Source organism: Pogona vitticeps, chromosome 6 (genome assembly GCF_051106095.1).
Source record: "Pogona vitticeps strain Pit_001003342236 chromosome 6, PviZW2.1, whole genome shotgun sequence".
Lineage (NCBI taxonomy): Eukaryota > Metazoa > Chordata > Lepidosauria > Squamata > Agamidae > Pogona > Pogona vitticeps.
Window position 1 is genome coordinate 33,904,699 of NC_135788.1, and position 16,572 is coordinate 33,921,270.

General features: G+C 39.0%; 1 protein-coding gene across 1 annotated transcript in view; it reads right to left on the bottom strand.

Annotated features, from left to right (window-relative positions):
• Nucleotides 1-3,797: 3,797 nt before the first annotated feature.
• Nucleotides 3,798-16,572, bottom strand: part of RAPGEF5 (Rap guanine nucleotide exchange factor 5) — a 173,321-nt gene continuing 160,546 nt past the window's right edge. The window contains exons 24-26 of the mRNA XM_020781222.3: nucleotides 16,285-16,349; nucleotides 9,935-9,989; nucleotides 3,798-9,072 (exon numbers count right to left, since the gene is read on the bottom strand). Coding sequence (XP_020636881.3) covers nucleotides 8,954-9,072; nucleotides 9,935-9,989; nucleotides 16,285-16,349 — 239 coding nt within the window. The 3' untranslated portion in view covers nucleotides 3,798-8,953. The remainder of the gene's footprint in view (nucleotides 9,073-9,934; nucleotides 9,990-16,284; nucleotides 16,350-16,572) is intronic.

Here is a 16,572-nt window from a genome sequence, read left to right on the forward strand (position 1 = left end):
ATACTTCCTTAGCTTACATTTGCTTTTTGTGTATTCAGAGCTGCTAATAAAAAAAGTCACTTGTTCTGCCTCTCACTGTGGCTTTGGTTTCTGCCAATGAATTATTCTTATCCCTCTGGAAAGAAGAGATGCCATTCTACTTCTTTTCTATTGTGAGTCAGTCAGGCTTGAATAGAAGGACCAAAACGGACAAGATACATGAGGTCCCTGATAAATCTCCAAGTCTAAGGACACCCATTGATGACAGCTAACAACACCCATCAATCACAGTGACAGATAATCTCTCCCCCCTTTATCACAACAAAAACACACTGATCACCCTATCTCCTGAAAAAAGACAAAAGCTGTTTCCACATATATAAATACTCAACTATCCAACAAAAAGCAACAGAGCATGGGCAGAGTTTCTACTCCATTCCTCTGAAGATGCCCTTCAGAACACGGCCAAAGAACCCAAAAAACCCACAACAACCATCTTCCTTCCTTCCTTCCTTCCTTCCTTCCTTCCTTCCTTCCTTCCTTCCTTCCTTCCTTCCTTCCTTCCTTCCTTCCTTCCTTCCTTCCTCACTCAAACAATCAAACAAACAAAGGTAATCTGCATGGGAGGTGAGATTATGTTATGATGATCCTTGCAGGGCAGAGATATTAAACTTTTTGTAACCTGCCATTTTCTGATCAAAACCACCCTCCCACATATGCTGTTTGCCACACTGGGAAATATAGATCCCTCCCTGCTGTGCCTTTAAAAAAAAAATTAAGGTGGGGCAAGGATGCATATACCAAAGCATTTGATTTAGAGCATGAAAACAACTCAGGGGGGAAATAATTACACCCTATATAAATGGAATAGAGGAGCCAGACAAATGCCATTCTCCCTCTACATATTCTGTCACAGACAACATTAACTTCCTAATAAATTAACCTGCCCAGGTGACTGTTGTAAAGACATAAGACATAAGACATAAGACATAAGAAATTTATTTGTCATTGCGCTCACAAGTGGGTGCAACGAAATGAGGTGCTCTTCCCCAAGGTAAAACTGGACAACACTACAAAAAAAAAAAGTTAAAATATACACAACTTTCACCATCCAAATATAGATACCCCGTTTTCTCTCAGCAATTAAAAAGTCCACCAAAAACTTATGGCCCCGCATTTAAACTCAATACTGCACTTGGGTAAAAACTGTTCTTGAATCTGCTCGTCCTTGCTTTCAATACCCTGAATCTCCTTCCTGATGGTAATAGTTTAAAGAGCTGATATCCCGGATGAGAGGAGTCTTTCAGTATGTTAGATATCTTCCTCTTACATCTGTTCTTATACAATTCTTCCAAAGAGGGGAGTGAACAGCCAATGATGTTTTGGGCCGTCTTGATCACCCCTTGAATTGCCTTTTTCTCTGCCACTGTGCAGCTCGTGAACCATACACAGAGACAGTAGGATAATATGCTCTCAATCGAACTCCGATAGAAGGTGATTAACAAACTCTCAGTCAATTGTTGCTTTCTAAGAATCCTTAGAAAATACAACCGTTGTTGTGCCTTCCTGATTAACGCAGCGGTGTTTGCACTCCAAGTCAGGTCATTTGTTATGATAGTCCCAAGAAACTTACATTCAACCACCTGTTCCACACAAACTCCATCTATATACAGTGGCTGAATGTCTGCTCTTTTTTTCCTATAGTCCACTATGAATTCCTTGGTTTTTTGGATGTTAAATAAAAGATTATTTTTTTTGCACCAGCGGGATAGCTGTAATACCTCGTCCCGATACGCAGACTCATCATCCCCAGAGATAAGTCCTACTAGTGTAGTATCATCTGCAAATTTGATTAAAAAAGGTGGTCATTGTAAGATTTTCCAAACAGAAAAATAGTCCATCTGGTATTATATTTTATACAGGATATTTGATTCTGTTGGGAGCACAGGAAGCTGCCTTGTCTATCTATCCCTGGTCCCGATAACCCAGTGGTTCCCAGCCTTGGGTAACCCAGGTGTTTGTGGACTACAGCTCCCAGAAAGCCAGGCCATCTTCTGTCACTAAAAGCAGGATTCTTTTCTAGTGGTTGTTGTGGGTTTTTTGGGCTCTTTGGCCATGTTCTGAAGATTGTTCTTCCTAACGTTTCGCCTGTCTCTGTGGCCAGCAACTGAGACTGCCAGCCACAAAGACTGGTGAAACATTAGGAAGAACAACCTTCAGAACACGGCCAAAGAGCCTGAAAACTCCCACAACAACCATTAGATCCTGGCCATGAAAGCCTTCGCGAATACATTCTTTTCTAGCTCTAACCCTTGTGCGCCTTAGCAGCAAACCTGATGGTGCTTAACTTCTGAAATCTTAACAAAATCAGGTATGTTAAGAATGGTATGGTGACATACTTACACTGTATTTTACATGGAAGGGGCAATGGATTACAGCTTTGCCATCCTACTTACTTGGAACATGGGAAGCAACCTTACACCAAGTCAAATTGTTGGATTCCAATCATATATGAAGTCAGAGGAGTACAATGGACCACAGATGGTTCAAACAAAAACCTGTGTCTTGCTCAAGGGAAAATCCAGGACTGCTCTAGAAGATCCTTGATGCTGTGTGTGATTGAAATGAAAATTTGAACGTGCTGTGGGATATCACTAGGAAAATAAAGCCAGTATCAGTACCTATGTAGGCTAGAATCTAACATTGGGGGAGGGGCGAGGGGAATCAGACATTTAACAGATGGAGCATGAGTGCAGAAAGGAGGTATCACACCTAGCTCCCCCGCCCCAGAAAACCCCCACCTGTTAGCCAGGAAAGTGAAAGGCTGATGTAGAAGGAAGCATTTATGATAAGGTCAAGTGATGATAGGACATGGCTAATCAATATGGCTGCTCATTATTCTGTTTTACATATTTGTTAGAATACTATGTAGCAGTGTAAAACAGCGGTTCCCAACAAAACATCCATGGTCTCTACACAAATGGCCATTCTCTTTGTGTGTATGCACATGTATACAGTACATCCCTGGACCTGCCTTGAACCGATCTAACAATGGCACACCCTCCCCTTTGTCTTCTCTTACAGCCTTACATCCTGCCCCCAAAACTGAGGATTTCTCAGTGTTTTAGAGCCAGTTTTGGGATGGGTGTCTGTGCATGGAGATCTGCTGTAGGGAAGGATTCTAGTGTGAAGGATGATGTAGCCTGGGGTTACATGCACGTATGTGCACACCAGCACATAACAGATCAGATGAGTTGGGTACTTAAATACAGTTCAGTTTGAATGTCTAAACATAATCTTACTCTGGAGAATATATTTTCCTTTGATATGTGTCATCAAGTCAGAAACAAGTTATACTGTAGTGACCCTAATAGGTCTTTCAAGGTGAAATATTTAAGGAATGGTTTTACCAGTTCCACACCCGTGTGAGTTTCCATGTCTGAGTGGGAATTTGAACCAAGGCCTCCTGCATCTTAGTCGATCACTTTTCCCCCTACATCACAGAGGGTACTCCATACTGGAGAGTTTCCCTAACTGAAATCTATCCAGTGACCCACAGTCGGGCAAGCTAGTATAATTCATGCTCATAAACCTAAGTGCAGACTTGTCTAAGGTCATCGAGGGAATTTGTGGCTATGATGAAATTCGAATACAAGATTTACAACTCAAGATTACACTCCAAATTAGGATCAGTCAATGGTGAGGGATCATAAGAACTGCAATCCAAAAAACCCCAATAAGAAATATTTGTACATCACTACTCTAAAAGAAAAGGCTTCAGCGCTTCATGTCCTTAAGAAAGAATGATTAACACAAACTCACAGGCAGATTTTATTAATATGGTTTGTATTTTGAAAAGCAATATTTAAAAAAGTTCAAACATTACACTTGCTTTTACAAGTTTTACTTTCGTATTGCTTGGCCATTTTAACATATAAATTATTGCTTACTAGCGCTCATAAATACACAACACAATGATATATACAGAGGCCAACAAGCATGAAATATGTAAAGGAATACATTGGCAACCATGTTTCCAGTAAATCAAAGCATTTTATATATACTAGTTCTAATAATGGTGGATAAATATGCAGTGTGGTCCCTGAGAAGTTAGGCAAATAACCTTGGTGTGGGCAATCTGTTGTGTTACTCTTAATGCAAGTTGACAGCATGCTGGCACTCCAGAGAGACCAGAATGGACAAGACAAATAGTCTTTCCCCTGTTTGTTGACAATGCCCCAGTATCTAGTAGTGTAAGAACGCAATAAATAGGCTATGCAAATAAATAGTAATTTAACTCTGCTAAAAAGATTAATATTTACATTTTACTTTGCTTGCATTTTTACAGCCCAACATTTTTCATTATTCAACTGAAGCATTTCCCTTTGCTCACTAGGGTCCAGCACATGTTAACTTGATAAAGTGACTGGACATGAAAATAGTGCTGCAAACAATCTGTTCATCTCCCCGTTGCTCTAATTGCTGTCATACAGCAATTAAAGGTCAGCTCTTCAAGATCAACCATAATCCAGTCAAATTCCAGCGCAATCCTGTGTTTACCAAGATAGAAGTTCCATTATATCCAATGGACCTTACTCCTAGACATGTGCATAGGACTGCAGCGTTAAGTCCCACCATTTTTAATTGGAGAGTAAAACATGCATATCAATTTCTCTACTGAAGCCAAGGAGACTTAACAATTGCTTTTTCTTCCACTGGTCTCCTGGCTTCAAAACACAAAAGACAGGGGTACAGATCAGCTACTTGGATATTAGTTCAGCCATTAGTCTTAACTCTCTTCTCATGCTTTTAGAGGATAGTCCAACCTTCCCTTTATTTTCATTCCACACATGCATTAATAGATCTGAACATTCATTTGACAAATTATAAAGCCACAATTTTTAAAAGTTATAAAATTGTTCCAGAAATGAAGGAGAGGTGGACTCATTAACAGTCATAAGCACTAGCCAATCAGTACTCTACACAGCTGGCTTCTGCTGCAAACCAGTAGAACTGGCTTTCCTGAGCTCAATCCTCAAGATAAAATTGTTTAACAGAACACAGTCTGAATACACTTCCAAAGAAGCCCTATCATTTGGTTGTTTAGCAGTAAGACAACAATTGAGGACAATGGTCTTCTTTATGACAGTAAAACTCTGTGAATCAACATTAATATTTTTAATGGTACAAACACTGTTGCATAATATTTCCCAAACTCATTGTGTTAGAACTGTTATGCTATTTCCCTAATTTGAACAGAGACCTTAAGTTATCCAGATGCCTGTCAGCCATCATAATGTCTCACATATGCTGAGCCAAATTGAAGTTATAAATAATGCATTTCTGCTATCATAAGATAATTGGGTCAAGAGGCCATGGGATTATTTTTAATGCTATTCGTTAGTTTACAAAATCATAGAACTGCCTTTATGGAATTAGCCAAAGCTAATACAAATTTTGAAAGTAATTGAAAATTATCCCGGATCCTGTTGAGAGGAATCCTTTATGCAACAGATGCAGTGTGAGGAGTTTGATTTCTAGAGCTCTTGTGCAAGGAGGTATCCAGAACTTCCTCATGTAAGCTAGCTTTTCAAAATGGGGATCTTTGCTGGTGTACTGGCACTATACACACAGCCGTCAGATCCCAAAGAATCCTTGTCCCAACCTTTGAATTTCAGCATGTTCAAGAATAAGCAACATATGGACGAATAGATTTCAGAACAACAGCTAACAGGAAAACCATAGCTGCATTATTGCCTGGCCATGAAAGGACAAAAGTAATTGCGTCACAGCTAGTCATAACTGTGAGAGAAACCACACATTTTACCAGCAAACATGTACCAGTTAACATACATGCACGGGCAAGGCAGCATTCTCGGGTGAAAATCAGAATTAATATCTTCCCATTATTGTATCTATTAATCTTCACTGCAGATGCCAATTGCCCAGATCATTTATCTCCATGACAGAGCAAATGGTGCTTGAGCTTCAGTGGAAGATGAATAGTTAAAAAATAATAGCAGTAGTAATAAATGGCCAGACATACTTTGTGGAGGAAAACTACAGGTTTGGGAACAGTTTATTTTTATGTTGTTGTTTTAAACCCTATCTCTTACAAACAAATTTCTTACAAAGTGGCTCATGCTGTTAAAGCAATCACCTCCTGGTTCTCCCCTGCCTAAGTGGTCTGAAGTAGGCCTGGAGGTTGAGGAGGGCAAACAAGATGATAAAAGGCCTGGAAACCAAGCCCTGTGAAGAGCAGGTGAGGGAGTTGAGTTTGTTTAGTCCGGATAAGAGAAAACTGAGAGGGTACCGGATAACCACCTTCAAATATTTCAGTTCACTGTCATATAAAACAATGGAGCAAACTTGTTTTCTGTTGCTCCAAACAGTAGAACCCAAAGCAATGGATTCAAATTGTGAAAAAGAAGATTTTGACTAAATATTAGGAACAGTTCCTTGATGGTTAAAGTGCTGTTTGACAATAGTGGACTATCTCAGTAGATGGTAGACTCTCCTTCATTGTGAAATATTAAGCAGAGGTGGCTGTATTTAAGGAATGTGTTAGCTGTGGGTTTCCTGCTTTGGCAGGGGATTTGACTCAGTGACCTTTTGGGTCTTTTCCAGCTCTTCAATTCTCTGTCTTATAATCATTTCTTCTGCAATATTTAAACTCCACACTGTTTTTAAATGGGGTTGTTTACAGTAGCTACGATGCCAAAAAGTGGGTTGGTTGTTGGTTGTGTTACGTTTGTGGGCAGAATTCCTGATTTTTTTTCTCCCCTGCCAAACAGACATGCTACCATCATGTCTTTTTTTTCTCTGTTAATAAGCTAAGCTGCTATAAGGAAAATGTAAGAGAAAGCTCCATTTGTATTCCGAAATATCTGGCTTAAGTGCAACCCCTTAAATATTTAATTTAACTTGTGGCTAATTTCCTCCTTTTTATACTGGGTAAAAAAAGTTGTTCAGAGAAGTAATGAAATATATTATAACAAGTACAAACAGATAATTTCTGGAAGATATGCTTGCTTTACATTGTATCTGTACAGTATTTTCATAGTTTTCATACTAGGGAAGCCAAGAAATATTGGAAGGAATCTTCAACCCATTATAAGCAAAACCCTACTATTTAAAGCTGATTTTATATTTCTTTGAATAGGAGTCAGTCCCCTGGGAAGCAATTTGTGCAAATAAATAAATTCCTGAACGATTATGTCTTAGCAGCCACAAAGAAACAGAAGCACAGTCCAGAGGCTTTAGTAGACTCACTTTTCTACTCACAGCATCTCCTGTCCAACATAGTATCACAAAGCAGTGATACTGTCACAACAAAGCATTTTTTTTTGTTCATAGCTGCATATAAATAGATTTCCACAGTGCAATGCATCACTTTGCATCATATTTCTCTTTTATTCTGGCCAATGCATCTGACAAAGTAGGCTGCAGTCCATGAACACTTATGTCAGGTAAAATTTCTTAGTTATGAGCCACCAGACACTCTGTTGCTTCATGAAGTAATGCTGGAAAGTCTAGGGTGTTGTTGTTTTTTAAACATATGTTAACTCTCTTGATGCCCATCATAGAACTTTTATAAAAACCTAGTTCCAAGGCTTCTTTTAATGCATAATCTCAAGGTGAAGGTGGGGAGTATAATCAGAATTGAAAGCTCCTCAGGTACAGACACTTTGCTTTTTTGAAACCAAAGCCTAAAAGTAATTTGTCCCTTTCTCCTTCATGGGCATCTATGCATGTGGGCTGCAACTGTCTCTCAGACACAATCTTGTGTATCTATTAAGCTACTGCTTTCCAATAACTGGAAGCTAGCTAAAGGTAACGATAACAGTTACCTCATCGAATAGCAACTAAGGAATAAAAGATACTGCATTCATATGTCATAATGTTCAGTTTGGACATCAGCAGATGTGATCTGCAAAAGTATCTACAGGTACATAAAATGAAGTAGAAATATGTTATGTTTGCCAAGTCAATTCTGACTTATGGTAACTCTAGTAGGATTTCTGAAGTAAGTGAGATACTAAATGAGTGGTTTTACCATTCCCACCCACTCCCAGTGAGCTTCCATGGCCAAGCAGGGATATGAACCCACGTTTCCTGAATGCTAGCCCAGTATTTTATCCAATACACTACACTGGCTCCCAATATGAAATAAGATATTTAGATTAGAGTAACTGAGGGAGTAGCAAGACACCCAAACTGATTCTAAGGTTTAATATTAGCTATGAGAAACACTGAAAGGACAGTGCACTCTACTTTTTAATCCAGCGTAGAAGAATTGCACACGTTATCACTAACTATAACATGAAGTTTGTTATAGGTTATGGAGCTCATTCTGAAGTGTAATGGACACTAAAATAAATAACCAGCTGCTGTACGGTATTACTGTACTATTTGTTTAAATTCTATTTCTAAGTTGATCTCTAATAAGTTGTTATTGTTATGCATCAGGTGGCTGGCACATGTTCCCAACAGAAAATTGTTCAGTACCATCCCACTGCCCCGTTATCTGTTTTTGGCACCAATTGATACTTTTGGCATCTAACAGTAAGAGAGTGTACATCTCTATCTGGCAAGTGATCAGCATCTTCCTCACACAGTACTGCTTGCTCAGACGTTCCTTCATACTCAGCAATTTGCTTCAGTTTAACACTGACAGAATCTGGATTGAAATCTACTGTGGACCAAGGTTTATTATTGTCACGGAAGACAGATGGTTGAACATGAACGTGCATTTTCCTCTCTTCTTTGCTCTGCAGTTGAATGCACTTGGCATTTCTTCATGCTGGACCGCTGCGTCGAACAACTCTTCTTGCTTTGCATGAGATACCCATGTATGTTGTGGCATGAACTACTGATAAAACTCAGTAAATCATCCCTCTCCCAGGGAAGCAACATGCTCGGCATAAACATTCACTCAACTGAAAGTGCTGCAGTTATGGGAGTCTGCGTGCACTTACACACGAGGCTCTATCCTATGAGAAAGCTCAAATAACATCTGCTGGTTATCGATGATATGCAAGTGGTGAACGTAGGGTTTCAGCTCCTGATGCTCTTTTTGGGGCACTTCATTTCCTAAAGTTTTGAGAACAGATGAATTAGTAACCAGCTGTTTTGCAGATTCCACCACCATTTCTAAACTCATACCTAAAGTGCAATCAAATCTACAGAGTCCAAAACTGTACAGGCTCTTTATCTTCAGCTACATCGACTTCCACATTAATCTGTTATAGAGATGTACAATATACAGGCTCTCCTAAGCTTCTCTTCTTGGCTGTGGTGGCAGAATAGATCCCCCAGTGGGTGGGGGTAATGTAGCCCCCTCAGAATAGGGGCCCCACTTTTATTTTTTTTTAATGAAGTATCTATGACAGAAGTGATTCCACAGTGATAAAAACCACCTAAAACTGGTTTATAAATCTCAGATATATTCAGTCTCTTACATTTCCTCCTCTGTGTCTCTCTATATAAAGAATTTATTTTATTTTATTTATTTATTGGACTTATATACCGCCCCATAGCGCTACAAGCACTCTCCGGGCGGTTTACAATTTAATTATACAGGCTACACATTGCCCCCCCCAGCAAGCTGGGTACTCATTTTACCGACCTCGGAAGGATGGAAGGCTGAGTCAACCTTGAGCCGGCTACCTGGGATTTGAACCCCAGGTCGTGAGCACAGTTTTAGCTGCAGTACAGCGTTTTAACCACTGCGCCACGATATAAAGAATATATAAAGAATACCATTTGTCTGATGGATTTATGCTCAGCTGATAGCACAATACATGATAATCTTTAAGTTGCCTGCTGTAAGCCTTTCTGGTGCTTTAGGTAAAATACACTGCAGGTTGCTTTGACCAACCTAGAAGAAATCTTCTTATACTTTCTCAAAAGTTAGGCTAAAAAGTAATAATAATCATAGGAGTAGTTTACTCACCAAACTGGTTCCGCCTGCAGTGTCTCAATGATCGGACTGTGTCTGCAATCATGTGCTGCGAAGATAAAATATAGATGTACAAGTATTATTTTGGACAGTAACTAACAATCTATTCTTCAAATGTCTCCTGAAAAGAAAATGGCATTTGGATGAACTATATTTTTAGCTAATGTGGAACAGAAAACAGCAATTCAAGGCTGAAGAATTCTTAGTCAGAGAAAACATTCTATCCAGTATGGTTTAGAAATGGCAATGGCTTAATATAAATAGTTACCGGGGGGGGGGGGGGAGGATATTTCCTTCATATGTTGTTCTTTTCTTAGCTGATATAGGTCACAGATGGCTGCACTCCGCCGATTAGGATGCAGGGAAGAATGTTTCAATTTTACTGCACATGTACACTCAGATCCTAGGTTGATCTGAACTAACATAAATCAATGAAATTGTATCGATTTACTCCAGTCTATAATGCTTTTCTGCATTATTACTTGATCACAGTTGCAATCTAAACAAAGAACACAATCAACTGGACCAAAAAACCCTAACAACTTAAATGTGCAGAATAACTAAGCTGACACAACCTATCTGTAATTAGCTATGGATATATAGTAACATAAAGTGTATGTGTGTGGGGAGGAACTGCTGCCTTACTTATCACTCTTTGTGAATATTCTGTCAAATAAGTATAAATACAAACCTCAACCCCAGATCCAATAAGCAGCACACTTTATGAGATTTTCATTTTACATGTAATCTTCTACTTGGCAACTGTAACATATTCTATTGGTAAGGCTGAAATGAGATCCCTAATTTCTATAAATCTTTTAAACTTTAAAAAAATATTGTTAAAATAATTTATGGAATGTATAAGTAACATATTTATCATTATTTGCTTATCATTTCAACTATTATACTGCTCCATTGTGTTCAAAGCACTCTCTGGACAATTTACAACATACAGTGGTGCCCCGCTTGATGACGATAATCCGTTCCAGGAAAATTGCTGCTAAGCGATATCGTTGTCAAGCAAGAAAAAAAACACCATTGGAATGCATTGAAAACCGGTCAATGCGTTCCAATGGGGAAATACCTCATCGTCCAGCGAATATTGCCCATAGAGAACCACCAATCAGCTGTTTAAAACTGCTGTCTTCCGAAGCAGGGGTCCAGAAAGCAGCCATTTTGAGAAGGGAGGGAAGCCATTTTATGAAGGGAAGCCATTTTGCGGAGCTGGAAAAATCATCGTTTAGCGAACAAACGGTTTGCGAAGCAGGCTCCTAATCAATGTCAAGCGAAAAAAACCCATTGGAACCATCATTTTGCGATCACAATAGCGATTGCAAAAAACTCATCGTAAAGTGATTTTGACATCATGCGGGCTAAGCGTCAAGCGGGGCACCACTGTAATTATGCAAGAACACTTCCACCCCCAAGAGAGCTGAGTTCTCTTTTACTGACCCTGGAAGAATGGAAGGCTGGCTACCTGAACCTATCAGGATCAAACTCAAGTAATGAACAGAGGCTTGACTGCAGTACTGCAGCTTAACCACTGTACCACATATATACATCGCACTGTCTTATGCTGTAGCTCTTCTCTCTTTTCTGATTCAATGCAAGTGAAATTGTCCACCTTTAATTCTCCTTCAAAAAGCTGTCATAAAGCTGTTTTAAGCTATGTAGTTTACTGAAAGTAATAATTATTATAACAAAATGGTTCCAACCACGTTTCACAAAGTTTTGCTTTCCAATCAAGGAAACTGTATAAACAGAATGTGGAACTAGAAATGCCTTTGGGCTGATCCAGTATGGTTCTTTGGCATCTTCTTATGTCCTGATACATAGGCTACAATATAATTAATCAGTTGGGAATTTAGAATGTTAAAATTTACAGTAATATCCAGCTGTGTTGTTTCTAACTATAGCAGAAGGAATGGTAGCTACTATTCTAGGCGACCTCTCTGAAAATATGGTTCTTAGCTGCCTAACAGCCTCCAAGATCTATTGAATAGATTGCTCCACTGAGTCTATCTGTCTACTTTTTCCTAAGTCCAATTTAGATCCCCACCCTCCCCAAAATGAGGCCAGTTACAAAAATACTAATGTGTTCTTCAAATGATTCAGGGTTTCAGGGCTCTCACCTTTACTAGCCAGGGGCCAGACTGCAAAACTGTGCTTCTAATTCAGTTTTCACTCTTGCTATATCCTAGCCCACAGAAGATATCCTAGCCGACAGAGGATGTCCAGAGTTGGGATGTGTCTGGGAACATGCTCCATATTTCATGCTAAGTTTGCCACCCCTTAGCCCTACTAATTCCCCCAACTCAAAAAACAAAAAAAAACCAAGAGGCTTTCTGATTAATGGCAGAAGTGGCAGTACCTCTAGATCTAGCAGTGAAAAAATTAAATAATATTGATGGGAAAACTAATAAAACATATCAAAAAGTTGAAGGTCTATGTGTTTATAAGGCGATTTTCCTAATTATTTTCCTAATTGTTAATCTATTAGTTATGCTCCTTTTAAAAATGAATTGTTTGAACGTGTTTTACCAGTTTTATTGTATTGTATTAGCTACTAGTCTTATTGTATTTACTATTTGTAAGCCACTTTGGTATTTTTAAATGAAAAATGGTATAGAAATATTCTAAAATAAAATAAAATAGAAGCAACAGGGATAACTGGCACTCAAGGTCAAAGTGAAATGAATTTGGTAAGGAAGACTTTAATTTAATAATTATTATTATTATGTGCTGTCAAGCAGATTCCAAATCCTCCCAGGATTTTCTAACATACAGCACTCAGAAGTGGTGCTTTATTAATTTAAAAGATTCATATTTTTCTAAGTCTCAAAACAAGATTTAGTGTCATGCCTTTATATAAGAAGAAATGTGAAGACAATGCTACATAAAAAGGCCTTCCCCAACCTAATGCACTTGAGTATTGTGCACAAAGCCATATTCACATTCTCGTATTTCTCTTAAAGTATGTCAAATTAACATATAAAGTAGCTTTTTATACATATCTTATTATGGTGCTATCCCCAGTTATTGCTGTTGGCCTATTTTATTTTATTTTATTTTATGGAATTGCTATATTGTTTTCATTTAAATATCAAAGTGGCTTACAACAGCAAATACAATACAAACAGTAGCTGAAAGAATAAAACAATAAACTCAGTAAAATCCATACAAACAATTTAATTATTTAAAAAGCATAACTGATAATGTTAATAACTAGGAATATAGATTACATATCCCATCATCCTAAACTACTAGCCATCAGGCAGTGGTTAGAGTAAAAGGAGTTGTAGTTCAACATGATCTGCTGAGGCTGACATATTAAATGCAGAATTTCTAGAGAGGATTAGTTGAGACACTTGGCATAAAACTTGAAATTTGCATACACAGAAGAATCTTTCCCAACCCATGGAATGACAAAATAAAGAATGAAGAGTTACTTCACTGGAGAGGAAAACAAAAAGAAATAGGAATCAGCCATATACCATCTTCCGGAAGAAAAAGCAGAAGAAATAAGAGGTGAAGTGAAAAGGATCCTATGAAAAGCAAAACCCCCGAACAGCAACATAACAAGAAAGATGAGAAATGCAATCAAGTCCCTAAACTCAGATTCTGACGTCATCATTCTGCCAGCAGACAAAGGCAACACCACAGTAATCATGCAAACAGAAGAATACAAGGACAAAATCAGGGAACTTCTAGACCCCACCACCTACAGAAAACTGAAACGGGACCCAACCAACAAAGTCACAAAACAAACAAACATGCTGATCAGGAGTTCCTCTCTGCACCCCAACATCCTTCAATGAATCTGCAAGACAGAAGCTCTCCCATCAAGACTATATGGATTCCCCAAAATCCACAAAGACTCAATCCCACTCAGGCCCACTGTAACTGCCATCAGCTCCCCAACATATGAATTAGCAAAACACTTAGCCACCCACCTACAAACACACATTGGACAAACCTCATCCTACATCAAAGACTCTGGACGTTTCATAACCACGTTCAGCACCCTAAAACTCAACCCCAGGGACAGACTGATCAGCTTCGACATAGTATCCCTATTCACCAAGGTACCAATAAAGGACACTCTGACACTCATTCAGATCTTTCCAGAAGACATCATGGCCCTTTTCCAACACTGCCTAACGAACAGCTACTTTCAGTGGGATAATGATTTCTAATGAACAGACAGATGGAATGACCATGGGGAGCCCCCTCAGCCCGGTTCTAGCAAACTTCTACATGGAACATTTTGAAAAATAGGCTCTGGCTTTGGCACCCTTCGCACCCACAGTCTGGTTCCGATATGTGGATTACACCTTCGCAATTTGGAGCCCCAGTGAAGAAAAACTAAAAGAATTTCTAAACCATCTCAATAGCATCCACCCAAATGTACAATTCACCATGGAAAACGAAATAGAGGGTCAACTCCCTTTCTTTGATGTCTTCATCATATACAAACCTGACCTCCTATTGGGACACAAGGTCTTCAGAAAATTCATCCACACAGACCGGTACCTACACAATAACTCCAATCACCACCCACAAAAAAAGAGAGGCATATTCAAAACACTGGTAGACCGTGCGAATCATAATTGTGAAGCTCAATTTCTCAGCACTGAACCCAACCATTTGAATTGGGCCCTACAGGCAAATGGCTATTCCAAGAATGAAATCACAAGAGCCATCAAACCAAGAAAAAAACAACACCAAACTGAAGAGGAAAAACAGCCACCCAAAAATAAAGTATTTCTGTCATACATCAAAGGGGTCATAGGCCGCATGGGGAACCTTTTGAAGAAACACAATCTGGAAACAGTATTTAGCAAAGGACAGAAGGGACCCCCTCACCACTGCAGGAATATACCGGATACCTTGCAGTTGAGGCCAGGTATATATTGGAATCACAAAATGAAGCATCTACACCAGAATCAATTAACATGAAAGACACTGCAGATGAAAACAACCAGAAAAATTGGTAGTACAGTGATGCCCCGCAAGACGATGTTAATTCATGCCATTAAAATCGCTGTCTTGTGAAAACATTGTCTTGGAAAAAGTGTTTCCCCATTGGAATGCACTGAAACCCGTTTAATGCATTCCAATGGGGAAAAATCGTCATTGTCCAGCGAAAATCACCCATAGGGAAGCCGCTCTGCGAGCGCCAATCAGCTGTTTTAAATCGCTGTCTTGCGAAAAACAGGCCCGAAAACACTTGTTTTGCAAAGATCACCCCTAGGGAAGCCATTTTGTGAAGCCGACAATCAGCTGCAAAAATCGTCATCTTGCGAAAAAAACGGTCCATGAAGCACGGACCAAATCATCGTCCAGCAAAATTCCCCCATAGGAATCACTGTTTTGCGAAGCAAAATGGTGGTCACAAACCTCGTTGTCATGCGGATTCGTCGTTTTGAGGGGTAATCGTCTTGCGAGGTACCACTGTAGCTAAACATGCCCTGAAACAAGCTGGACATGAAATCCTATTTAAAAACACAGAAGTACTGGACAACACCAGCAATTCTTATATTAGACTACACAGGGAAGCCATGGAAATCCACAAATATCAGCACAGCTTCAACAAAAAAGAAGGAAGTCTAAAACTCAACAAAGCCTGGCTCCCAGCACTGAAAAATACAGCCTGCAAAAAGGTCAACAAACTCTACCCAGCCACAAGGACTGGCAATCACTGCACACAAAAGACTAGCTAACAACACCCACCGATCACAGTGATAGATAATCTCTCACAACAATACACCCATAACAAAAAACACCTGATCACAATAATCACCCAATCTCCTGAAAAGGACAAAAAGCCGATCCCACAGCTACAAATGCTCAACCATCCCATACACTACACCAGAAGACAGACAAAGTTCTAACTTTTGTTCTCTGAAGATGGTGGCCACAGAGACTGGTGAAGCGTTAGGAAGAAAAACCTCCAGAACACAGCCAAACAGCCTGAAAAAACTACAACAACCATTGAATCCCAGCCATGAAAGCCTTCGAGAATACAATAGATGCTATGTGAGTCTAATCATTTGGTTAATATTCATGATCATACTGATGGAGTGATAGAATATACCAGATGGGCGGGATATAAATCAAACAAACAAACACACAAACAAACAAATAAATAAATAAATAAAATGTAAAATAAATATTGGGCTAACTCAATGGAAGACTAAACCAAACGGGAGCTATACTATGATGTTAACAGGAGAGAATAAACAGTTTTATAGGAGTAAGAAAGGAAGGACAAGGGGCTATAATGTAGTAATAGTTTTCCACCCTAATAATATATTACATTCATAATGGGAAATGTTACCTACCAGCTTTTCAAAGTTGACAAGGTTGTCCAGAAAAGTTTTATTTCCTTCATGTATAAATGTTACATCTAAAAAAGAAAAGACCGAAATATTTTTATCATTTATTTTCTTCTACTGTACTCTGTGGCATTACATGGTGACAGATATTAAATTTGCCATATGTAATTATACACTCTTCAGTTTTCTAAGAATATATATAAGATGTACATTAAGACATCACTTGTTAAGGATTTCATACTGAACTTCACAATTCATAAACGTCTGCGATTGCATTTCAAGCCCTCCTCAACG